At 38.6% G+C, this 27,634-nt stretch overlaps 1 protein-coding gene across 1 annotated transcript; it reads right to left on the bottom strand.

Moving 5' to 3' along the window:
• Positions 1 to 435: 435 nt before the first annotated feature.
• ALiX (programmed cell death 6-interacting protein-like protein AliX) lies at positions 436 to 27,634 on the bottom strand (the record flags this gene model as incomplete). Its single annotated transcript, XM_053783787.2, is given in 10 exon segments — positions 436 to 588; positions 2,302 to 2,500; positions 3,808 to 4,001; positions 9,441 to 9,758; positions 16,622 to 16,810; positions 17,334 to 17,512; positions 22,083 to 22,236; positions 22,376 to 22,503; positions 26,212 to 26,330; positions 27,366 to 27,634. Coding segments are annotated over 10 exon segments (1,878 nt in total), but the record flags the coding sequence as incomplete, so codon positions are not given.

Genomic DNA, 27,634 nt, shown 5'->3' with positions numbered 1-27,634 from the left:
TAATGTATTCTAATTTCTTATTACACGAACAGGAATCCAATGAAAACTCCAATACTTCAGAATTATTTACCCCTTGGTAAAAGGGAATTAAAAAATACAAAGTGCCTATTTAAACAATGAATCTATAATCACAACCTAAAAAATTATAATACTAAATAGTAAATAAAATTCTATTATTGTGCAATTCTATGACTATAGTCATGGAGCAAACTTGGTATAAATTAATATCACTAATACCTTTAAGATAAGATCTTGAAAATTATTTAACAGCTTTATCAGATAAGTCAAGCTCAAACTCTTAAGTCTCTGAGTATCAAACACACTTATAGCACTCCTGGCACAATCAGCTTACTGTTTATACTGATCTTAAAGCACTTCAAAAGAAAATCTTAGTATATAAGATTTTTAATAAGAGAATATGATTTGTTATCATACCTGCTTCTGTAGGGGCCCAAACACACGACCCAGGCTCTCTGTAGAAATGGCTGTCTCATTAATAGTACCATCTTGAGCAAGGGCATTAAGGAAGACATCCTTCATGTCCACTGTAGCACTCTTTAATTCACACTCAATGGCATCTCTCTCTGCCTAAAGAAAATCATCCAACTGTATAAAATTTCAAACACACTAAGAATTATTGTACATAATTTCACGATCAAATAAATGCTAGATCATTTATCAAATTTCAACCTTATCGGCTGCGAGTCAGATGCTCAACTATCAAGCAACATAAAATATTAAATAAACATGCATACTTTAAGACTGTCATATTCACTACATCCTTATTCACTGATATTTACAGGGGTCATAAAAACAAATTCAAGGAATGCAAGTTTTGTTTTTGCTTTTCAAGGCTGATAAAATATATTAATTTGGCAAACTTTAGAATACTTTCAAAGATTCTTTCATAATCTCAAGGTCTCCAGGAAAGTAACCCCACAAATACATGTTATTATAGTATAGTTATGTCCTTGCTTCCCAAGGAAAGTGACTCAATTCAGAAGTAAGGGGCATGGCTGAGGAACCCTTACTCCATCCTGGGCTGTTAGATGAAGAGTGGAATATTGAAGGACATGTGCAGTGAAAGCTTTAATGTGACATTTTGTTCAGTGTGGACCCTAATCACTGACTTGAAAAGCCATCACAATAAAAGTTTGCTCTGCACTTGTTCATTCTTCACTGATGTCAGCAGCATGCCTTTGTATCTGAAGGCTGGCATGTTCAGATGATGATCTTGCTATCTCAACACTAGAAATCAGTTACAGTTAAAGGATGCAATGGGATGCCCCCAGACTAGTAAGCCAGATTTGGTGACATGAAGCATTCTAAGAGTTGTAACAAAATTACAGTGGAACCTTGGTACTCAAACAGCTCCCTACCTGAACAAAGCTCTGCACAAACCGACCAGCCAGAGCAAACACGACCTGCCAGAACTTCGCTGTAAACTATTTTGTGTTTCTTTGCATTTTTTATATTATTTGTATAAATAAGTCACCGTGGGGCCTATGAAGATTAATGATAACAGCCAATCAAAAAGAAAATTGATTGGGAAGAATTCATTAAATACTCGAACAGATCGGCACTCGAACAGCCTTCTGGAAGGAACTATGTTCGAGTACCGAGGTTCTACTGTAATTATATAAAATGCTATAGGTTAAAAACCTTAAAATAATAAAATCTACATATAGTTGTATCAGCAATTAAATTAGTCAATGACTCCCACATTACACATTGAATTATTACCTTTCTAAACTGCCATAAAGCTACGCAAGTACAATCAACGACCACAATATGTGTGTACAGTATCTAATCCCATGGAAATATTTCTGAGTGATTAAAAAATAAATTATCTTTAAAATAATTGCATTATATAAGAACAATGAAATCTCAAAGTACACTACATTTGAAATTTTTTTAAAAATACTGAATAGTTTATAACTCAACAGCCATCTCCCACTAGAGCCAGCAAGTTTCGAGGGTTAATAAATTCAAAGAGACTATTACAATTTTTGACAAACAAGTGTATACCTGATTATGCTACTGTAGATGATTCTAGTTTGAGGGCCATCTGCTCAAGTGTTCAAGTTATCATCCCTTAAATAAAAAAATATCTACAATACTAATTAAAGCCAAAATTTAAAGATACTCCTTTAAGAGATATTTAATAACACTACTGTAGTACAGCACAAAACAATCCATAAAAAAAAAAGAATAAATAAGATACTAAGCAAATAAAAAAAAAAACAAATGTTACATTTTGCATTAAGAAAACAAAATGGTAGTACAGTATATTAAACTAACTTTTAGTGTTTCAACATCTTCCATGAGTTCTCTGAGCTTTTGGACAGCTGGGTTGCTACCATTTGTGCTAGCTCCAGCAGTAGGCAAGGCTGATGCCAGATTTTCTGGGCCAGCAGACAAAAGCTCCATGCCTTCTTTATGAGAGTCATACTTTACACGGATAGTACTATCAGCAGAAACAGCAGTTTCTATCACTTTCCTGTAACAGGAATATTAAAAAGATTGATTAAAAAGAGAGTCCAAAAAGTCCTAGCTATGGCATTCAAGGATACAGTACTAATGGGACTGATTTTGACAGGCATTTTACATTACCAGCCCAGCCTAAAGCCATACTTTCTTATAGACTACCTGATTAACATGGCTGTTGCTGCTTGTGACTAACAGATCTACACAGCCATTACAACCTGACTGAATGGCAAGGTTCATCTGCCTCCCAGCATACATAAGGGGGATTACCAATAGACCCCATTCTGTCTTCAGGAGGGAGCTGGACAATCACCTAAGTCAGTACCTGGCCAGTAGGGCTGTGGTTCAGTAATAGCTTGGTTGATCAGGTCCTGATCCATTGCGAGGCCCGGTCATGGACTGGGCCATGGGGGGCTTCAACCCTTGGAATACCCTCCATGTATACTCCAGGTATACCCATTCCACCACCAGTTGCCTAATGGATGCATACCATATGATTACTCTCTCCTGTATCATTCTATTTTCAAATCTTTATATTATCCTGTGTCTCGTCTGGATATTAATCATGGCATCAAAATGGGAATCTAATGTTGGTGATGGTGCCAAGAAGTTTAAGCATGAAATTATGTCTAGTGAAAAGATAACAAATATGCTCAAAAATGGTGAATGTGTGATGGATGCAACTCAAGTCTATGGTACAAAGGCATCAACAATTTGGCAAATTCAAGACAATGTGAAAAAGAGCCTATGTGATGAGTCACCCAAATTATAACCCACAGAAGTGAAAAACAGTAAATAAAGCTAAATAAAGCTGAAAAAATGCCAAATGACTGGATTCAGCAGAAAAGATGGGCCTGTCTGTGAGAGCCTCATCATACTACCAAAGTGTATGAGAGTAGGAAGGAAAGTCTGCAAATGAGTATACCTTTATTTAAGTGGTTTAACCATTTTTGAGCATGCAGCAGCCTTCATAAGTTTAGTGGAGAGTTACCTCTATCAATCACAGCAGTTCACCCTTATCTCCCAACCATGAAAAGGTAAGTAAAATTACTGTAAATTACATACTATAAAATTACTATACAATACTGTACTGTAGTACTACAGGTTACAATACCCAGTTGTTAGTGTCTGGTTATTTTCTGAATCACTGAACCAAGTCCACTGATCCATAATTTTGTCCATTAATGTTATGATTGTAAAATTAATTTAATAATTCGGAATCTACAGACAACTGACAACATACCCCTCTCCATTCGTCTTGATTAGAGGGTTCACTGTACTACCAAAAATTGAGAATTTAACATGTAATAAGAACTGTACCTATATTTCTGTGCATTAGTTTGGAATGTACCAGTGAGCTTGTCAGATGGTGTTCGTGTCCACCTTTCTTTGAACTGTGCACGCAGTTGATTGTCAGATTCACTCTCTTCATTTAGCATTCTCTCGCATTCTTCAAGGAGTTCCCTATTGCGAGTCAATAAGTCTGGCAACTCTGTTATCATTTTATTTAGTGCCTGAAAATGGAAATCCACATTAATATAGAAACACTATGGCAACTCCCTTGGGTTTCCAGAATATAAAACCTATGATACAACAGTATCATCAAGAACAGTAAATATTTTAGATTTTGCTCTTTAAATGTGTACAATATAGTATTACTGGGGGTAACTGTAGAAAAATATTCCTTTCGTATGCCTTCACTCATTGTTATTCACTCTAAAAATGGTGTGTGCACGAGAATGGGGGGTGTTGCTGTTATTTATTCTACTGCACCAATGTGAAGACAACTTGTACATAATGTAAGGTGTGTGTATTGTAGGGTAAAAGCTTCACAAAAGTGTGGGAATGAACACGTATGAACCCTAAGCATTTGTTTGTTTGCCTTCTCTGTTTCTCATTTACGGTGGCATCCATGGGTAGTTAGAAATGATCAAACTTGGTGAAAAAGGTATATAGACGGTAATAAAAAATAATTATAGCTCTGGGGCACTTTAAACATCACACATTTCATGTAGGTGTGGCAGCTGAGGGAGGTACCACACATGACTTCTTACAATAAATGCTACTTGCCTCTTGCCCTACACAAGACCACAAATATTTTAAACTAACGAGTGCACTGTAAATGCATTTTGTTGCTCTGGGGAGCTTTAAATGTTGTATATCACAGCCAGGCGAGCTACAATATCTACCACACCTGACTTCCTAATAAACACTACTCACCTCTCACCCTACATAAGACTACAAATCTTTCAACACACCAACCATATCCTACTGAAGCTGGGTGGCCCAAAAAGAAAACCAAAAGTTTCTCTTTTTAACTTTAGTAATGTATATGGAGAAGGGGTTAATAGCCCCTTACTCCCAGCATTTTAGTCGCCTCTCACGACACTCATGGCTTACGGAGGAAAAATTCTGTTCCACTTCCCCATGGAGATAAGAGGAAATAAACAACAAGAACTACAGTGGACCCCCGCATAACGATATTAATCCGTTCATGAGAGCTCATTGTTATGCGAAATTATTGTTATGCGAATGAATTTTCCCCATAAGAAATAATGGAAATCAAATTAATCCGTGCAAGACACCCCAAAGTATGAAAAAAAAAACATTTTTACCACATGAAATATTAATTTTAATACACACAAACTGAAAAAGGCATGCACAATTACATGACACATACTTTTATTGAAGATCTGGTGATGATTGATGGGATGGGAGGAGGAGAGAGTCTTAATGTTTAGAAGGGGAATCCCCTTCCATTAAGACTTGAGGTGTCAAGTCCTTTTCTGGGGTTACTTCCCTTGTTCTTTTAATGCCACTAGGACCAGCTTCAGAGTCACTGGACTTCTGTCGCACAACATATCTGTTCATAGTGGCCTGTACCTCTCGTTCCTTTATGACTTCCCTAAAGTGTTTCACAACATTGTCAGTGTAATAGTCACCAGCACGGCTTGCAATAGCTGTGTGAGGGTGATTTTCATCCATAAAGGTTTGCACTTTCAGCCACATTGCACAGATTTCCTTAATCTTTGTAGTAGGCAACTTCTTCAATTTCTCTCTCCCCTCCTCCGAACCAGTTTCCTCAGGTCTGGCCTCTTGCTGTTGAAGTTGATCTAGCAGCTCATCAGTGGTTAGTTCTTCATTGTCCTCCTCCACCAACTCTTCTACATCATCCCCACTAACCTCCAACCCCAAGGACTTTCCCAATGCCACAATGGATTCCTCAACTGGCATAATCCTCTCAGGGTTAGCCTGAAACCCTTCAAAATCCCTTTGGTCTACACATTCTGGCCACAGTTTCTTCCAAGCAGAGTTCAAGGTCCTCTTAGTCACTCCCTCCCAAGCCTTACCTATAAGGTTTACACAATTGAGGATATTAAAGTGATCTCTCCAAAACTCTCTTAGAGTCAGTTGAGTTTCTGAGGTCACTACAAAGCACCTTTCAAACAGAGCTTTTGTGTACAGTTTTTTGAAGTTTGCAATAACCTGCTGGTCCATGGGCTGCAGGAGAGGAGTGGTATTAGGAGGCAAAAACTTCACCTTAATGAACCTCATGTCCCCATAAAGTCGCTCTGCCACGTCTATAGGATGACCAGGGACATTGTCTAACACCAGGAGGCACTTAAGGTCTAATTTCTTTTCAGTTAGGTAATCTTTCACATTAGGGGCAAATGCATGGTGTAACCAGTCATAGAAAAAGTCCCTAGTGACCCATGCCTTACTGTTTGCCCTCCACAGCACACACAAATTAGCCTTAAGGATATTCTTTTGCCTGAACACTCTGGGAGTTTCTGAGTGAAACACTAATAAAGGCTTCACTTTGCAATCACCACTAGCATTGGAACACATCAACAGAGTAAGCCTGTCTTTCATAGGCTTATGTCCTGGGAGTGCCTTTTCCTCCTGAGTAATGTAGGTCCTGCTTGGCATTTTCTTCCAAAACAGGCCTGTTTCATCACAATTAAACACTTGTTCAGGTTTCAGTCCTTCACTGTCTATGTACTCCTTGAATTCCTGCACATATTTTTCAGCTGCTTTGTGGTCCGAACTGGCAGCCTCACCATGCCTTATCACACTATGTATGCCACTACGCTTCTTAAATCTCTCAAACCAACCTTTGCTGGCCTTAAATTCACTCACATCATCACTAGTTGCAGGCATTTTTTTTAATTAAATCCTGATGCAACTTCCTAGCCTTTTCACTTATGATCACTTGAGAGATGCTATCTCCTGCTATCTGTTTTTCATTTATCCACACCAATAAGAGTCTCTCAACATCTTCCATCACTTGCGATCTCTGTTTCGAAAACACAGTTGAACCTTTGGCAAGAACAGCTTCCTTGATTGCCTTTTTGTTGCCCACAATAGTAGTGATGGTTGACTGGGGTTTATTATACAACCTGGCCAGCTCGGAGACACGCACTCCACTTTCATACTTATCAATGATCTCTTTCTTCATCTCTATAGTAATTCTCACCCTTATTCCTGTAGGGTTGGCACTAGAAGCTTTCTTGGGGCCCATGGTCACTTATTTTGCAGATAAAATCACCAAAAACACTGTAATAATACGAAATGTTCCGATTGTATGCTTGGATGTTACCGCGGAGGCTGGCTGGTAAACAATGCCACCGGCGGAACATGCGAGGCTGGCTAAGGCCGCACATTAGACGCGTCTCGGACAAACAGCATTGAGCGGGTTTTTTAGCGGTATGCGAGGCAAAATCTTAGCAATAAAATGTATCGGTATGCGGATTTAACGTTATGTAAGGCCAACGGTATGCGGGGCTCCACTGTATTAAGGAAATAGAAGAAAACCCAGAGGGGTGTGTGTGTGTATATATATATGCTTGTACATGCATGTATGATGTGACCTAAGTGTAAGTAGAAGTAGCAAGATGTACCTGAAATCTTGCATGTTTATGAGAGAAAGACACCAGCAATCCTACCATCATGTAAAACACTTACAGGCTTTTGTTTTACGCTCGCTTGGCAGGACGGAATTATTTTCCTGGATGGTTGCTCTACCAACCTACTCCCTAGGGAGACTACAAATATTTTAAGGTAAGTAATGAGTGTACTGTATGTGTATTTTACTTTTCTATTGTTTAATGCCTAGTTCTATTGTTAGCTAAACATACAATACTGTAAACATGTTATCAGGCATACATGGGCATTTTGTTTTTTCAACAAACCGGCCATATCCCACTGAGCCAAGGCGACCTAAAAATTAATTTTTTTTTTTAAATTTAGTAATTTATACAGAAGGGGTTACAGGCCCTTGCTCTCGGCATTTTAGTCACCTCTTAACAACATGCATTGCTTACGGAGGAAGAATTCTGTTCCACTTCCCCATGGAGATAAGAGGAAATAAACAAGAACTAATAAGGAAATAGAAGAAAACCCAGAGGGGTGTGTATATATATATGCTTGCATATTCATGTGTGCAAGGGCCTAGTAACTCCTTCTCCTGTATAAATTACTAAATTTAAAAAGAGAAACTTTCGTTTTTCTTTTTGGGCCACCCTGCCTTGGTGGGATACGGCCGGCTTGTTGAAAAAAAAAAAAAAATTATGTATGTGTAGTGAGACCTAAGCGTAAGTAGCAAGATGTACCTGAAACCTTGCACATTTATGAGAAAAAAAAAATAACACCAGCAATCCTATATCATATAAAATAATTACAGGTTTCTGTTTTAACAATTACAGGTTTCTGTTTTACACTCGCTTGGCAGGAGGGCAGTACCTTCCTGGGCAGCTGCTGTCTACCAACCTACTACCTATATGTATTAATAAGTGAAAAAAAAAAAAAAAAAAAAAAAAACTGCCGTATAAGCGGGGCCCTACTGTACAAGATGCTGCAGCCATTCCATATCTTTATATTTTATCTTTATTATTTGCGTATAAAATGGATACCAGTACTTTATAAAGTAACACTGTGTATACATATTTACTGTACAAGACTACACAATTTCATGGCTTGGAGTCTGGAACGACATTGACGTTCACATGCTAATCTGGTACATACATAGCAGCAGTCCAATACAGGGCATAATGCCGTTAAATAAAATTTATATTATTAAATTTATAAACCGTATTATATCAAAACCTGTACTGTTCAAAGCTGTACTATGCAAGTTATTGCTGTACACTCATGAAAAGGGAAAAGTTACCCAAGGACTGGCCGAGAACGTGCATAGTTCATTTATATATGGGGAAAAGGGACTAAGTGTGTCAGGATTACCAGGAAAAAAAGCCTGCTGAGTATACTGAATAAAGTGTATGGTAGAGGTATTATTGAGAAAAAGTCTAATAAAGTAGGATTGCAGAAGAACAAGTAGGTTTTAGGAAGGTTAGATATATGTAGACTTACTGTTCACATTGAAGCATAGAAGTGAATAATACTTAGGTAAAGGCAAGGAACTTTTTGTTATATTTATGAATTTAGAAAAGGCATGATAGCATAGATAGGGAAATAATGTGGCAGATGTTGAAAATATATGGAATATATGGTAAGTTACTAAAAGGAATAGCTAAAAGGAATGTTTTATGCAGTGTGAGGCTCAGGTTAGGTTATGTAGGAAAGGGTGGATTATTTTCCAGTAAAAGCAGGCCTTAGATAGGGATGTTTGATATCACGGTGTTCGAGGTCGCCATGGTATTTTAACACTACGATGCTGGTAAGAAGTGTGGGACTGAAAAACGATGCATTTGATAAAAAGTGGGATTTGTCACAGTTGCTTTTAGTCAATGACATGATTTTTTTTTATTCTGAATAGCAACTACTGTACTTCAATCACACATGGTGAATGCATAGTATAACACATTTACAGAATTCCCAAGAGAAAAATGACATTAAGTGTGAAGCTGCATAAAGTGAATCCACATAAAGCAAGGGAAAACCTATATTAAATTAACAGATATGACATGACTAAAATGTAACAAACATCTACTTGCCTCACAGCCTCCAGCTTCAACTACAGCAGCTGATTTATCACGTACAGACTGAGGAACCTTCTCTCCACCAACATCTTCAATGGCAGCAGGCAAATTAAGAGATGCCAGAATTGAGTTAAGCAGTTGTGTGCTTTCCCGAAGTTTACTAATTTCTGCAGTCACTATTTCCTGCTTTCGAGTGTCATAGCTTACCAAAGCTTGTTGAACCCCAACTGGAACCAAAGTTTCAAAGAGATCTGTGAAACTAGAGCTAAACTTTTCTGGCATAGGAGTTGGTTTAGCAACTGGAGCCTTACCAATTCCTCCAAGCGTTTTTATCTGAAAAAGAAAACATACTTGTTACAGAACATCTGCATAAATGAATAATGTACTGTATCATAAATTTAACCACTTCACTATGCGTCATAGCACTACAGGTTTGAAGTCTCTGTCTATGCTGTAGAACTATGTGATGAATTCAGCTCACTCATAAGCAGCGAGTGGTAAATTTGGGCCTAAATATGAGAGAATGAGTTCATGCACCAAGTGTGAACCATATGAAAAAGCATCCTGCCCCACGCAGTGCATAATGGGAAAAAAACTGACCGTGATTTTGGTTTAACCCTTTGAGGGTCTGTACCATAGATCTACAGCTATACGTTGAGGGTCCAAACCGCAGATCTATGCCAAAATTCTAGCGGCATCAAATTTAGCGCGAGAAGGCTGGTAGGCCTACATGTGAGAGAATGGGTCTGCATGGTGTGCGCGTGCGCCGTAAACAAAAATTCTAGCCACCCGCGTAGTGGGAACGCCGCCTGTTACCTTTGTTCACCATGCCTCATTGCAAGGCAGCTCTCACTCCAAGGCGAATTGGGACTCTCCTTTTCCTATCTGATAGTTCCGACTCTGATGGAAGTGGAAATGAAGATGAATTCTATGGCTTTGATCAATTAGTGACCGAAAGGAATGACCACGATATCGAAAATAGTGCAGAAAATCCTGACGATCCTCAACCTTCTACCTCTGGTGTGGGCACGTCTCAGTCACGTTCAGTTGTACCTCATCGCAAGAGAAAACTAATATTTTCGCGTGGCCAGGCCTCAGACTTCAGTAATGATGATTATAGGGGCGTGGATTGTGATTTTATTGCTCTTGACGATCATTCGAGTAGTGATAGTGAGGAATCATATTCACCAGTGAAGCATCGGTATATACACCACCGCATGCACTCGGGTAGTGTTCCCTATGCAGTGCCCAGGGGATGGAGTACATCCCATGGCCCTACACCAGGAATAGACAGTGAAAGTGAGGATGATGTGGCTACACTTGGCATGGATAGACCACAGGCATCAGTAGGTGGTGGTAGTGGTGAGGGTAGTACCACGGCCATGCATGACTCACCAGCCCAGGCTGGGACCCATGCCGCTGACTCCTCAGCTCAAGGACAAAGCGGAGCGTCAGCCACCACCCCACCACAACCAGCTTATGATGTCCAGTATCCACCAACAAACCATATCTGGGACTGGCAGCAAAATCCCAATTTTGTTTCCAAGCCCCACCAGTTTGATGACTCTCAAAGTGGAATTCTACCAACTTGTCCCCTTGGAAACACTGCAAATGAACTGGAATTCTTTGAACTATTCTTTGACCAGCCCTTGATGGAAACTATTGTCAGGGTAAGTAACAAGTATTTTGAGTACACCATGGCAAATACGATCATATCACCACAGTCAAGACTACACGGGTGGAAAGAGACAACCGTAGCTGAAATGTATTTGCTTTTTGCAACAATAATGCTTATGCCTCATGTCTATAAGCATAATATAAAATCATACTGGTCCACAGATCAGCTAATTTGTACCCCGGCCTTCAGTGAAATCATCCCAGTGAACAGGTTTATCTTACTGTTACATATGTTGCACTTCTCTGACAAAACCAGGCCTGACAGAAGTGACAGGTTATACAAGATTAGAAATGTTTTTATGTATCTGAAACAAAAATTCAACATGTACTTTTATCCATTCAAGAATCTTGTAATTGACGAGTCTTTAATTTTGTTCAAAAGTAGGCTGTCATTCAAGCAGTATATACCGAGCAAGAGGAAATGCTTTGGTATAAAACTGTTTGTACTCTGACAGTGGCCTGGTATTGGATATTATTGTATACACGGGAAGTAAAACATTGAAAGATACCAGGATGTTATTGGGTATCTCAGGTGACGTAGTGAGAAGCATGATGGCACCTTATCTTGGTAAGGGGCATACATTATATACTGATAACTGGTACACAAGCCCTTTACTCGGTGATTTCTTGCGAGTGAACATGACATGTGTGTTGCACAGTGTGTTCTAATCATAAACACATACCCAGGTTCAACGCAGGCACTTGTAGTGGCGAGGTGCAGGTGTTTACTGCCAATGACATCATGGCATTACGGTGGCATGACAAACGAGATGTCATTGTTGACAACCATTCACCCTAACGAAATGTAAGACAGTGGCAAAGTTGATAGTGACTAATGAATGTATTCGAAAACCAGTGACAGTGATTGATTATACACAAAACATGCGCTTGGTTGATAAATGTGACATGCAGATTGGCTTTGTTGATTGTGTTCGTAAGAGTTACGAGTGGTACATGAAACTTTTCTTCCATCTCATGGACATTTCAATGCTCAATGCATATAATATGTACCAAATGAAGACTGGCAACAGACCACCGTATGGTGAATTTTGTTTGTCTGTTGTCAGACAACTCATAATGAAGTACCAGGTAAGAACACCTGCTATACAAAACCATCCTCGAACTCCTCAGGAAATACCCAAGCATTTGAGGAGGGAAGGTGATCACTTCATAATACAGCTTCCTGCAGCTAAGAAGAAATTTGCTCAGAAGAGATGTGCTGTCCATGCACAAACAAAACGATGGCAACAAAGACACACGGTTTATGTGCGAGGAATGAAAGGTACCTCTGTGCATTATACCTTGTTTCAAGGACTTCCACAAGCTGCAGCAGTTCTAAAAACATGTCCAGTGACTGTACATACGTAAATATATAATAGAACATTAGTATTATAAAACATTTGTGCATGTTTATTGTAGTAAACAAAAGTGTAAACAATATTATAACTTTAGTGTGGTTATTGTGTTAAATACAGTGAGTGTATATACAGTGGACCCCCGCATAACGATCACCTCCGAATGCGACCAATTATGTAAGTGTATTTATGTAAGTGCGTTTGCACGTGTATGTTTGGGGGTCTGAAATGGACTAATCTACTTCACAATATTCCTTATGGGAACAAATTCGGTCAGTACTGGCACCTGAACATACTTCTGGAGTGAAAAAACTTTATCGTTAACCAGGGGTCATACACATATAAAGATACACAACATATCCCTCCAAACTGCCAATATCCCAAACCCCTCCTTTAAAGTGCAGGCATTGTACTTCCCATTTCCAGGACTCAAGTCCGACTATATGAAAATAACCAGTTTCCCTGAATCCCTTCACTAAATATTACCCTGCTCACACTCCAACAGATCGTCAGGTCCCAAGTACCATTCGTCTCCATTCACTCCTATCTAACATGCTCACGCACGCTTGCTGGAAGTCCAAGCCCCTTGCCCACAAAACCTCCTTTACCCCCTCTCTCCAACCCTTTCGAGGACGACCCCTACCCCGCCTTCCTTCCCCTATAGATTTATATGCTTTCCATGTCATTCTACTTTGATCCATTCTCTCTAAATGACCAAACCACCTCAACAACCCCTCTTCTGCCCTCTGACTAATACTTTTATTAACTCCACACCTTCTCCTAATTTCCACACTCCGAATTTTCTGCATAATATTTACACCACACATTGCCCTTAAACAGGACATCTCCACTGCCTCCAACCGTCTCCTCGCTGCTGCATTTACCACCCAAGCTTCACACCCATATAAGAGTGTTGGTACTACTATACTTTCATACATTCCCTTCTTTGCCTCCATAGATAACGTTTTTTGACTCCACATATACCTCAATGCACCACTCACCTTTTTTCCCCTCATCAATTCTATGATTAACCTCATCCTTCATAAATCCATCCGCCGACATGTCAACTCCCAAGTATCTGAAAACATTCACTTCTTCCATACTCCTCCTCCTCAATTTGATATCCAATTTTTCTTTATCTAAATCATTTGACACCCTCATCACCTTACTCTTTTCTATGTTCACTTTCAACTTTCTACCTTTACACACATTCCCAAACTCATCCACTAACCTTTGCAATTTTTCTTTAGAATCTCCCATAAGCACAGTATCATCAGCAAAAATAACTGTCAATTCCCATTTTGAATTTGATTCCCCATAATTTAATCCCACCCCTCTCCCAAACACCCTAGCATTTACTTCCTTTACAACCCCATCAATAAATATATTAAACAACCATGGTGACATTACACATCCCTGTCTAAGACCTACTTTTACCGGGGAAGTAGTCTCCCTCTCTTCTACACACCCTAACCTGAGCCTCACTATCCTCATAAAAACTCTTTACAGCATTTAATAACTTACCACCTATTCCATATACTTGCAACATCTGCCACATTGCTCCTCTATCCACTCTATCATATGCCTTTTCTAAATCCATAAATGCAATAAAAACTTCCCTATCTTTATCTAAATACTGTTCACATATATGCTTCAATGTAAACACCTGATCTACACATCCCCTACCCACTCTGAAACCTCCTTGCTCATCCGCAATCCTACATTCTGTCTTATCTCTAATTCTTTCAATTATAACCCTACCGTACACTTTTCCTGGTATACTCAGTAAGCTTATTCCTCTATAATTTTTACAGTCTCTTTTGTCCCCTTTCCCTTTATATAAAGGGACTATACATGCTCTCTGCCAATCCCTAGGTACCTTCCCCTCTTTCATACATTTATTAAACAAAAGTACCAACCACTCCAACACTATCCCCCCCTGCTTTTAACATTTCTGTCATGATCCCATCAGTTCCAGCTGCTTTACCCCCTTTCATTCTACGTAATGCCTCACGTACCTCCCCCACACTTACATTCTGCTCTTCTTCACTCCTAAAAGATGGTATACCTCCCTGACCAGTGCATGAAATTACTGCCTCTGTTTCTTCCTTAACATTTAAAAGTTCCTCAAAATATTCTCGCCATCTACCCAATACCTCCATCTCCCCGTCTACTAACTCCCCTACTCTGTTTTTAACTGACAAATCCATATTTTCCCTAGGCTTTCTTAATTTAACTCACTCCAAAATTTTTTCTTATTTTCATTAAAATTTCTTGACAGTGCCTCTCCCACTCTATCATCTGCTCTCCTTTTGCACTCTCTCACCACTCTCTTTACCTTTCTTTTACTCTCCATATACTCTGCTCTTCTTATAACACTTCTGCTTTGTAAAAACCTCTCATAAGCTACCTTTTTCTCTTTTATCACACCCTTTACTTCATCATTCCACCAATCACTCCTCTTTCCTCCTGCCCCCACCCTCCTATAACCACAAACTTCTGCCCCACATTCTAATACTGCATTTTTAAAACTATTCCAACCCTCTTCAACCCCCCCATTACTCATCTTTGCACTAGCCCACCTTTCTGCCAATAGTCGCTTATATCTCACCCGAACTTCCTCCTCCCTTAGTTTATACACTTTCACCTCCCTCTTACTTGTTGTTGCCACCTTCCTCTTTTCCCATCTACCTCTTACTCTAACTGTAGCTACAACTAAATAATGATCCGATATATCAGTTGCCCCTCTATAAACATGTACATCCTGGAGCCTACCCATCAACCTTTTATCCACCAATACATAATCTAATAAACTACTTTCATTACGTGCTACATCATACCTTGTATATTTATTTATCCTCTTTTTCATAAAATATGTATTACTTATTACCAAATTTCTTTCTACACATAGCTCAATTAAAGGCTCCCCATTTACATTTACCCCTGGCACCCCAAATTTACCTACTACTCCCTCCATAACATTTTTACCCACTTTAGCATTGAAATCCCCAACCACCATTACTCTCACATTTGATTCAAAACTCCCCACGCATTCACTCAACATTCACTGTATATACATTATATACAGTATTGGTCTCACAGGCCACAAATGTTACTAGAAAAGGAAAAAAATTAGAAAAGACAAGAAAAAAAGAAAAAAAGAATAAAAAAACGTAAAATAAAGAAATGCGATTTTGTGGAAATCGCTGATGTTGCCACCACCCGGTCATTTTGGGTCAACTTCTTGCCACCATATCTCGGTAAGTACTGATCAGAAATTTTTGTTTTTGTTTTATTACCTTCACAAAAATATACTCTAATTCTGTAAGTGTTTTTTTTTTTTTTTTTTTTTTTTTTTTTTTTTTTTTTTTTTAATTTCTTGGACACTGGGGGCACCCTTTCAGATTTTGTCTTTGGATCCTGAAAGGGTTAAAATAACTTTGCAGTGTATTTTCGGATGGTTTTTATGGCTGTGTTCTCGCTTTCTTGATATCATTTGACAGAATGGAAGATATATTACAGAAATAGAGATAATTGGTTTCTGTTCTGGCAGTAGCTTGAAACTGAGCTCCAAGTAGCAGAAATGTGCAATTTTTGAAGAGAAAACAAATCACCTCACTCGTCCAATATGTGTCCAAATGGTCGATCTAATATGCATTCATGAATGCGCCGACATTATTTATACAATTATTACAATAATGCATAATCTTATTTTGTGTGAATGAAAATTCAAAATGGAATTTATTTGTAAAGCCTGAGAACATAACTAATGAACAGGGGAAATGTTATTTTAGTACCAGGAATGCCTGCAATGTTTATTCTGGACCCTATTTTGAAATGTGCATGAAATTGGCCAAATTACCAATTTCTGATCACTTTATTGGGTAGTTGAAATTGATGATTAGGCAGTATGTTGCGCTCAGTAGATAAAATGAAAGAATTTGGTCTACTGGAACAATGTAAATGGCCTAAAATAGGAGAAAGTGGGCAAAAATCGCTGATGCATAAATATCACAGAGACCACTAACTTTGCAAGAGTAATTCCATACGTTTTCCATCAAATTTCGTACTTATGGTTTCATTACCATTGGAAAAAGATTCTCTATCATTTCGTAATGCAAAGCAAAACTATAGACAATCTACAATTAGAAAAATATATCTTACATCTGGGATTCTCTCGTGGTAGATGAAATCATTGTCCTTCACAGCCTCATCAAGGGAACGCTGAGCTCTACTAAGATGATCTTCAAAAAGCGAAGAGACTCCAGACCGTATCTGTGCAGCCTTAAATAATTCTATGGCATGCCTCAAGCGAGCAATCTCTTCACCCACAGTCTTGTTGCTATTACACACCTGTATAAAAGAAATTATGAATTTTTTTATTTTTTTTTTTTGCTACAAATTGTCATATTTAATATATTGTTTCTTTTTGCCAGGATATTCATGTTAATTACATTAAGCAAAAAATTATTTTCACAAAACTTAAAAATTTATGTAAGCTATTCTGCAACCTACACGAAGAAAATTTAGGGATGAAGTTCCATATCCCCATATTAAATTACACCTCAAAAACTATTAAATTGGGAAAACTTCAAACTTTCATAAAAAGATCTCTAGCAAAACTTCATAAAACCTACTGAACACTGGGTTGAGGATTACATAATACTGTACAGTATTAATTTATGATTATAAACTGACACTTACCCTATCAGTATCCCTCCTCCTCTCCACTTCTTGCTAGGATAATATATGCTGGTTCACATTTTCAACTGAATAATATTAATAACAAATTTTATGGACAGATGAAAACTGATTCAGCTAAGCCCAGGCAATAAAAATGCATATCCTATAAATGACATTTTCTGAAAAAATTTACCCTGCTCTGATGATACTCAGCAAGAGCATGATATCCTGCTTGCTTGCCAGCAACATTTGATAACCAATCCCGATCCCAGAGAGTTTTTAGGGTCTCTTTCTGGAGATGCTTAAGAGCATCTCCAAACATCTCTTCACACTGTGAACAAAGTTTTGCCACCACTGCATCCTTCATTCGGTCTGGAAAAATAATTTTGCACATCAAAAAACAGCTAAAAAAAAAAAAATATCTTGTTGCATGTGTGAAGCGAGCGATTAAGACTTGCCATATTTCTTGTCATATAAGATGCACTTATGCATTAGATAACCCTGATTTAATGAATATTTAAAGAAAAACATTTAGTGTGTATCATCATCTTCCCTAAGGTATAAGTGAATGAAAATATTTTTTAACACATCAGCAGTCAACCATCAAAGTAGGATAACCTGACAAACAACCCACTTTCACTGTCACTCATTCAATTACTGTCTTGCCAGATAGGCACCAACATCACAGTTCAGATGACCCTCCAAGCTGCAAATAACCCCATCCCTCCTTCAGAGTGCAGGCTCTGTACTTCCCACATCCAGGACTCAACTCTGGTTAACCAGTTTCCCTGAATCCCTTCACAAAATGTTACCTTGCTCACTCTCCAACAGCTCAAGTCCCAAAAATCCTTTGCCTCCCTTCACTCTTACCTAACACGCTCACACACACTTGCTGGATGTCCAAGTGCCTCACACACACAACCTCCTTTACCTCCCCTCCCTTGTACCTCTTTTAGGGCAACCCCTTCCCTGCCTTCCATCTACTACAGAGTTATACACTCCAAGTCTTCTGTTTTGCTCCATCCTCTCTAAATGTCCAAAGCACCTTAACCCCTTCTCAGCATCCTCTGGATAATACTTTTTGTAACCTCCAACTCTTCTTGGGACAACCCCCACCCTCATTTCTTCCACACCAAATTTATACACCCTTGTGGGCATCCTAATTTGCTCTATTCAAATTAGATGGTCAAATTACCTAAACAACCTGTCTTTTGACCTCTGAATTATACCTTCTAACTTCTACACACTGAATTCTTTGAATAAATATTCATATCACACTGTTTTCTAACATGACACCTCCTGATTGCAGAGGAGCTGATCCCCAAAACTGAAATTTAATGACAGCAATTCTTAAGTTTTTCACTGTTTGGGATTCCTGAAATTAAGTGCTGATAATGGCAATATAAACACAAATGCAGTATAATGTGATCCTTTATTGACTACGTTTCGCCCACACAGTGGGCTTTTTCAAGTCACAAACAGAACTACCTGGGGTGGAAGGAACGCGAGTATTTATAGTCCGGCTGAGGTCAGGTGAAGAATGCTGCATCTGATGATGTACCGAGTTGGGTTGTAGAGTCTAAAAACTTGGGTAGCTTGGAAAGGAGACTGGACAAGTTTGTGAGCAGACCTTCTACAGTGTTCTTATGTGGGATAGCGATGAAGGAGTTTCTTGGCAAGTGGTTCAGCTATGTTATAGAAGCCACTATTCTGGTTGAAGTTGTCGGATATAGAAATAAGTGATGATTCCAGGATTCTTCGGTATTGAGTGTTGTCTTCTGTGGCGATAAGTCTGGAGTTTCTGTAGTTTATCAAGTGGTTGTGTGAATTACGGTGTTGTACGCAGGCATTCCTTGTGTCGTCAGACCTGCTTGCGTATTGGTGTTCTGAAATACGTGTTTGGAGGTCCCTTGATGTTTCGCCCACGTATAACTTGTTGCAGTCATTACAAGGGATTATGTATACCCCTGCAGAGGATGGAGGCTTGTCCTGCCTACTACTGGTGATGTCCTTGATGGTCGTGGTTGTGGAGGTAGATACTTGGAATGATGTTTTGGCAAAGATGTTGGAAACATGTTTGGCAATGGAGTTGGTGGGAAGGACTATGTATCTCTTCTCGGCAGTGTCTTCTCTGGGTGTGTTGAAGATGTTTAGTGCTCGCCGTCTGCAGTCTCTGATGAAGTGACGAGGATAGTGGAGTTTGGAAAATACTTGTTCAATTATAGTGCATTCTTCCTCAAGGAACTCGTTGCTGCAGATTCTGAGTGCACGCAGGAAGAAGCCTATAATTACACCACGTTTGGTTTTGGTGTCGTGGTGAGAGTAGAAGTGGAGAAGATCGTTTTGGTTGGTGGGTTTTCGATAGACTTTAAAACGAAGTTCGTGGTCAGCTTTGCAGAGTAGAACATCAAGGAAAGGAAGAGTGTTGTCGACCTCTTCTTCAAGTGTGAACTGGATTGAAGGCTCGACCTGGTTGAGCTTGTCTTGGAGAGCTTGAACGTTGAAGCGTTTAGGAGTTATGAGGAGAATGTCGTCAACATAACGGAGCCAGGTGACAGACGAAGGAATAATGGTGGAGAAACGTTCGGCTTCTAGATGTTCCATGTATAGGTTCGCCAGGACTGCACTCAGTGGCGAACCCATGGGTAGTCCAAAAGTCTGCTGAAAGAGGTGATTTTCAAAAGAGAAACACGTAAAGCCAACACATAGTTCAACCAGGTCGATGAAATCGCTGGCTGGAAAATCACCTCTTTCAGCAGACTTTTGGACTACCCATGGGTTCGCCACTGAGTGCAGTCCTGGCGAACCTATACATGGAACATCTAGAAGCCGAACGTTTCTCCACCATTATTCCTTCGTCTGTCACCTGGCTCCGTTATGTTGACGACATTCTCCTCATAACTCCTAAACGCTTCAACGTTCAAGCTCTCCAAGACAAGCTCAACCAGGTCGAGCCTTCAATCCAGTTCACACTTGAAGAAGAGGTCGACAACACTCTTCCTTTCCTTGATGTTCTACTCTGCAAAGCTGACCACGAACTTCGTTTTAAAGTCTATCGAAAACCCACCAACCAAAACGATCTTCTCCACTTCTACTCTCACCACGACACCAAAACCAAACGTGGTGTAATTATAGGCTTCTTCCTGCGTGCACTCAGAATCTGCAGCAACGAGTTCCTTGAGGAAGAATGCACTATAATTGAACAAGTATTTTCCAAACTCCACTATCCTCGTCACTTCATCAGAGACTGCAGACGGCGAGCACTAAACATCTTCAACACACCCAGAGAAGACACTGCCGAGAAGAGATACATAGTCCTTCCCACCAACTCCATTGCCAAACATGTTTCCAACATCTTTGCCAAAACATCATTCCAAGTATCTACCTCCACAACCACGACCATCAAGGACATCACCAGTAGTAGGCAGGACAAGCCTCCATCCTCTGCAGGGGTATACATAATCCCTTGTAATGACTGCAACAAGTTATACGTGGGCGAAACATCAAGGGACCTCCAAACACGTATTTCAGAACACCAATACGCAAGCAGGTCTGACGACACAAGGAATGCCTGCGTACAACACCGTAATTCACACAATCACTTGATAAACTACAGAAACTCCAGACTTATCGCCACAGAAGACAACACTCAATACCGAAGAATCCTGGAATCATCACTTATTTCTATATCCGACAACTTCAACCAGAATAGTGGCTTCTATAACATAGCTGAACCACTTGCCAAGAAACTCCTTCATCGCTATCCCACATAAGAACACTGTAGAAGGTCTGCTCACAAACTTGTCCAGTCTCCTTTCCAAGCTACCCAAGTTTTTAGACTCTACAACCCAACTCGGTACATCATCAGATGCAGCATTCTTCACCTGACCTCAGCCGGACTATAAATACTCGCGTTCCTTCCACCCCAGGTAGTTCTGTTTGTGACTTGAAAAAGCCCACTGTGTGGGCGAAACGTAGTCAATAAAGGATCACATTATACTGCATTTGTGTTTATATTGCCATTGTGTCGGTATTTTATACCATTTATTTCCACAAGTGCTGATAATGTTGGGATAAAAAAAAAAACTGAAATAGTATTTTAAGCCTATTCCACTCCTCAATTTGACCAAATTCTCAACTATTCTGCTATTATGTCTTCCTTCCCTTGAGTACAAGAAATCACTCATCAACTATCACAAGTGCACAGAAGTTAGTAATATGGCCAATTTTACATAAAATTCAACAAATTCCAATTTAAAAAACAGAGTCCAAAATAAACACTGTATGCACTCCAGCAACTAAAGCAGATTATCCTCCATTCATTAATCCCACCCCAAGGCCTCTCCTATCCTATATTACACTTTCCATCCATTTTGAATTCATCACACAAAATAGAAGTTTTATCCCATTTTCAGATAAAATATAACCAAGAACAAGTGGACATGGTTTAGGGCATACCAATAATTGAAGCAGACTTAGTAAAATCCCATAAAACAGACCAGAATGGAGTAGGGAGATCAAACCTTTAGGGAAAATGAACATAATATTTTTGGCTACTTGAGCCCTACTGGAAGCTACTTCCAGTCCCAAAACCAGCCAAAATCATTTCCATTTCAGTAGTATGTATTCCAATCTATCAACTGGTACCCAGAAACCAATAAAACCTCTAAAGTTTCTGTTGTAAATCAAGCATAAAGCCAGAGCATTGCTTTTCCCATCATGCACCATGTAGGGTAGGATTTTTATCCTATACACCAGACCCATTCTCTCATATTTAGGTCAAAATTAACCCCTCAGCATATCTGAGGGTGCTGTGCTTAAAATGTAGATCTACATGAGCAACAATGGCATCAATAACATATAACTATGCAAGAGACAGTGAAAGGGTTAAAGCCCACACCTAGTACCCACATAAAAGGGGAGACATTACTTTCACTCTTACCTTTGATAGCTTTGATAGCAATGACTTCTTGAGCTTGAGCCACACACAGGTCAGCCAGGGCAGCCAGGGTATCTGGTTGAAGATCTGGAGTTGGTTCTTGTTGAACAGAGGAATGGACAATCCCTTTCAAATGAGTTAAAATTCCTGCTGCACTCTGAAAGCATTATCATTCATCAAAATAAGCACAGACATATCAGTGAATTACATAAAGGAAAAATATTCAAGTTTTCATTACCAATTACAGTCTGCATGGTAAGTGAGAAACTGAAATACATCTCAAATTGGTAACATACCTGAAAAAGCTTAGCAGCCAATTTGAGAGCCTCATCAGAGTCATAGTTTTGTGCTGCAGCTACCTGACTTTGAAGGGCAGCAATGTTGTATAGGACACACACTTTCTCATATGATAATGATGCCACGGCTTGAAAAAAACAAAATTAACATTACAACACTAACTAAAATTTATTCTTTTGTTCATGATATTTAGTTGAAAAATTTAAATATAAAATTAAAAAACTTCTACAGTAATTTCTTAATACAAAACAAATATCCAATGTTCAATAATATACATAATAATTAATATACTATTTCCATTCACTACAGTGTATACTATTAACCTTTACGCAAGGGACAAGGATGTTTAGAAAATCTAAAATACAGCTAATTCTATCTGATAATCTGATACATCATAAGTACAATAGATTTGTATCATTTATTGGAAATTTTGATCTAAAAGTAGAAAAAATGATTTCAGCATTATAAAATATGAAGAGAAAATTCACATCTCTCTATCAATCTGTACCAAATAAATTAACCAACTACACACTGTATCAGCACTTTTCTGCACTTTACCGAGTGGATTGCCCTTAGGAACACATTCATGAGCTGGGCCAGTGTTTTTCACCCCAGTTGAAAAGCACTGCAGTATATAACATTTAGAAGAATTGATAAATACTTTATATGAATGGTTATGTGACCCCTTTCCCTTCCCTGTTTAACCTCCAACACCAGTAACTGGCTCAAACTATGTTCACTTGTGCAAAGGAACACTAGCACTTCCTCTGTCATCAGACACTACAGGCTTTTAGTCCCACTCAGTAAATTTGCTTAGGAACAGCTGGCAATGGGAGGTGATAATCAGTGATTTTGGAATCCTTCACAGAAAATACAGTTTTTTTCACTCTTCAAAAGTTGCATCCTGTGTTCAGATTCTATGATTCACCATAAGAACTCAACCACCACAATAACTAAAAATTTCTAGAAGCAAATGAAACCTTAAGTAGGATACTATAAGAGCAAAGCACCAGAGATAGGAAACAATCATACTGGGTACAATAACTCTTACAGGATCTAGTCCAAGCTTTGCATCTACAGGTAGGGACTGACTTATGGTTCTTTCTCTGCAAGCTAGAAAATTCAGAACAAATTAACATTTTATATAAATTAAGAGCTCTGCTTACTTAGTGATGTGGCATTCTGGGTGCAATCCGACCCATGTTGAGTCAGACTCATGATTAACTCTAAAATAGAATGTGGCACATCAGGTAGCTAACAGATCTTTAAGAAATGTCAATGAACTAATTGTTAGCAAATTCAAAAAGTAGATTAAAACACAGGTATTAAATTACCAAGATCATAAGTCATGAAGTCACACATATAACCGTACTTACCTTTCCTACAGCTAGTGGAGTATCTAGTAACTTAGTGTTAACTTCTAACAGCAGTGGAAACCTTTTAATTCACTCACACAAGTTTTCTCTCCTACGTAAAACATCTGACTTAGTGTTGTTCCTAAACATTTTTTATATACAGGAGGGCCCCACTTATATAGCAGAATTGCAGGCTACTGCTGTAAAGCAAAAATCATTGTAAAGTGAACTAACTTTTTTTACACTTTCAAGTAAATATAAAAGCCTGTTAACACGTTTACATAATGTAATAACCCTTTTGCCGACTGTGCCATAGTACTAGGTTTTTGAGTTCACTGGCCATGCCACAGTACTACATGATGAGCTCAGCTCTCTCTCAGATAAGCTGAGATGAGAGAATGGGTTGATGTGGTGTGCATGAGAAAAAATGCAACCGCAACAGCTGCAACAGCAAATCTGCAGTGTATTTTTGTATGGATTTTATGGTTGTATTCTCTATTTCTTGGTCTCATTTGATTGAATGAAAGATTCATTACAGAAATAGAAATCGAGTTCAAATTAGCAGAAATGTTTGAGTTTTGCTGATGTTCGAGATTAACAAATCACGTCACGTGTCCAAAACACGTCAACTGGCGAGTCTACCATGCGTTCATAAATGCACTGATATTATCTATACAATTATTACAATACGGCATAACTGTAAATCTTCTATTTTTGTGTGTGAATAATAATTGTGAATAATAAATCAAAATGGAATTCGTGTGTAAAGCATGGAAATGTAACTAATTAACAGAGGAAATGTTATTACAGTATCAGGAATGCCTGCATTGTTTATTCTGAACCCTATTTTGAAATTGAAAGATTTTGAAATGAGTGAAATTGGCAAAATTACCAATTTCTGATCATTTTATTGGGTAGTTGAAATAATGGATTGGGCAATTTCTTGTGCTCAATTGATAAAATGGAATGCATACTAGCAAAGTAGCTAAGAATTTGGTCAACTGGAACAATGTAATTGGCCTAAAATAGGACTTGAAGTGGGCAAAAATCATGAATGCGTAAATATCGTTGACACAGCAAAATTCGCAAAACCGTAATTTCGTTAAAAAAAAAAAAAAACATACCACAGGCGGGATTAAACCTGCAGTCAGTGTGTCTCAAAACTCCAGACCGTCGCGTTAGCCACTGGACCAGCTAGTCACAATAAGATTCGTCCAACTAGGTATATTTCTACACCATAGGAAGGTTAGCATAAGCACCACTGTGACCACAAATGCAAGATTTTACAGACGAATCTCCAGCTAGCGTGGCCGTGACGAACTCTATGGTTTGTTTGCAATCGTGTCATTACGATTTCGTGAGCCATGTTGACGGCATTGAGGAGACTTGAGCTAGAGTTCGTCAAGGCCACACTAGCTGGAGATTCGTCTGTAAAAACTTGCATTTGTGGTCACAGTGGTGCCTATGCTAACCTTCCTATGGTGTAGAAATATACCTAGTTGGATGAATCTTATTGTGGCTAGCTGGTCCAGTGGCTAACGCGACGGTCTGGAGTTTTGAGACTCTCTGACCGCGGGTTCAATCCCGCCCGTGGTAAGGTTTGTTTGCAATCGTGTCATTACGATTTCGTGAGTCATAATTTCGTTAATTTTCAATAAAATTTCATACTTTTTGTTTTATTGCCTTCAAAAAGAGATTATCTACCTTTTCATAAGAATTTTTTGTTTTTAAATTCTTGAACACTACCTGGAGGTTATTCCGGGGATCAATGCCTGGTCCATGACCAGGCCTAATAAAATGCATACACAGTACACACACATTACTTACCTTAAAATATTTTCATCCTTGGGTTATGGTGAATATACTTGTTGTAAGAAGTCTGAATAAATGAAGAATGGGTATAAATAAAAACCATTGTATTAACCAAATGCTGTAAAGCAGGGCCTGCCTGTCAATGTATAAAATTAACTCAATGTAGGCAACACTGACAAAACTTTGTATCTTAGATGTGTACCTGACTAAAATGCACTAACACACACAAAGATTACAATTATACAATTACAAAAATTTATTTTGTAGTGAATTACTAACTTCAAATGATCAATATGTTATAATCATTAAAAAATGTTTTAGTTTAGTGGGCTCAGCATTTACAATATATATTTACATGAACATAATTTCTGTAGTTTAATCAGGGGGCAGCATTAGCTGGCATTCAAGTATAGCTACAACATGTACACTTTATGAATATTTATAATATTTGGTAAGTTATTATTTATGACTATTTTCTCTAGTTTTTAATACCCTAACCTAGTAGTTGACAATTCTGTTACAGTACCTGAAGAGCTCTGGTTGACAGTTTAGCATCCTGTACACATAAGGGCATGTTGGTTAATAGAACAGTCACTGTATTAACAATTTAAAGAACATAAGAAAGGAAGGAACATTGCAGTAGGCCTTAAAAAGAACATTCAACTTACTCAAGCTTATACGACCACCAAAAATGGAGCCTCTGTCAAATGCATCTTTCCATTTGAATGGTATCTGAATCTCTGCTGCAGGAATCTTGGACTCCAGGGCAACAATTTGGTCATAGTACCTATGAAAACAAGTAAATTAAAGGAAAACTCTCCAGCAATTTTAATTTAATCTTTATATTTCTTGCTTCCAATATCATACAATATATATCTTATCTGTTAGTGGCTCTGGGGAGTATTTTTTCTACAGCCTGATCTTAGACCAGGCCTCCTAGGTTAGAAAAGAAATATTACAGGATTAAGAATATTTTTAAAAAAATATAGGAAAGTAAAGGCAAGATTTATCTGCCATCTCAAGTGTTCAAGACACAGATCAGCAATAATCTATAGATTAGCAATAGTCTATAAACCTATAACCTACCGTGTTATGTATGTGAGTGTAAAATAATATGGTTAAGGTTTATGACTGTATTACTCAAGAGGAACTTGGCCATTAATTTGACACATTACCTGGAGAGGGTTTCAGGGGTCAACACCCCTGCGGCTCAGTCTGAGACCAGGCCTCAAGACAAATATAACCTAAGTACACCAAGGAATAAGTACATATCTCTTACGGAAATTATTTTGGGAGTAATTAACAAATAGTACATTTATTTAGTTGCGGAGCCTGTCTGGGCCAATCAGTACTTAGTACTGAGCTGTCATGAACCTGACCAAATGTTAACAATGGTGTGTTAGCAATGATGGCAGAGGAAGGCTAAGTTACTTTATGATCTTTTAGACGGGTTTTGTTTAGGTTAAGTTTTTTACAGTGCATATAATATCTCAACTGTAAAGCAAAATATTGTACAACTCAGACTATAATTAATGGTTAAAAATAGTAAAGTAGCTATGAATTTCATTACAGCCCTCTTGGTCATGGCTAGACTCAGTCAGAACTACATTTCAAAGTCTAGAAGACATAGTATAAGGAAAATAACGCATTAAGGTTGTGTTTTATAGTTTCAGGTCATAAATACGAGCAGCCCTACACAACTCTCATGACTTGACTTTTGATATACATGACTGTTGGGCAAAACAAATATCCTATGCTATACAGAGAAAAAAGTAATGATGAAGTGGGAATTAATACCAAGAGATGTTAAAGATAATGATACCTGTACAAAGTCTCGAGGGATGATTCATGGTAGTCTAAAGTCCTACACACCGCACTCAACCTCAGCTTAACAAGCTCGTTTACAGCACCCACGTAGCTCTCTTGCTCCGCCGTCTGGTAGCGAGACAGTATCAGGTTCTTCAGAGGTTTCAAGATGTCAATGTCAGAAGCTTTTTTGAGAGGTAGAGCGAGAGTATCAGCAGAGAGAGCCATAGTTACTGCTGTTCCACTCCTCAAGTCTTTCATATGAGTATGACGTCACTGCCTAAA

This window comes from Cherax quadricarinatus, chromosome 33, assembly GCF_038502225.1.
Source record: "Cherax quadricarinatus isolate ZL_2023a chromosome 33, ASM3850222v1, whole genome shotgun sequence".
NCBI classification, from domain to species: Eukaryota; Metazoa; Arthropoda; class Malacostraca; order Decapoda; family Parastacidae; genus Cherax; species Cherax quadricarinatus.
The sequence above is the reverse complement of the archived record's forward strand: the minus strand, read 5'-3'. Positions and strand labels throughout refer to the sequence as shown.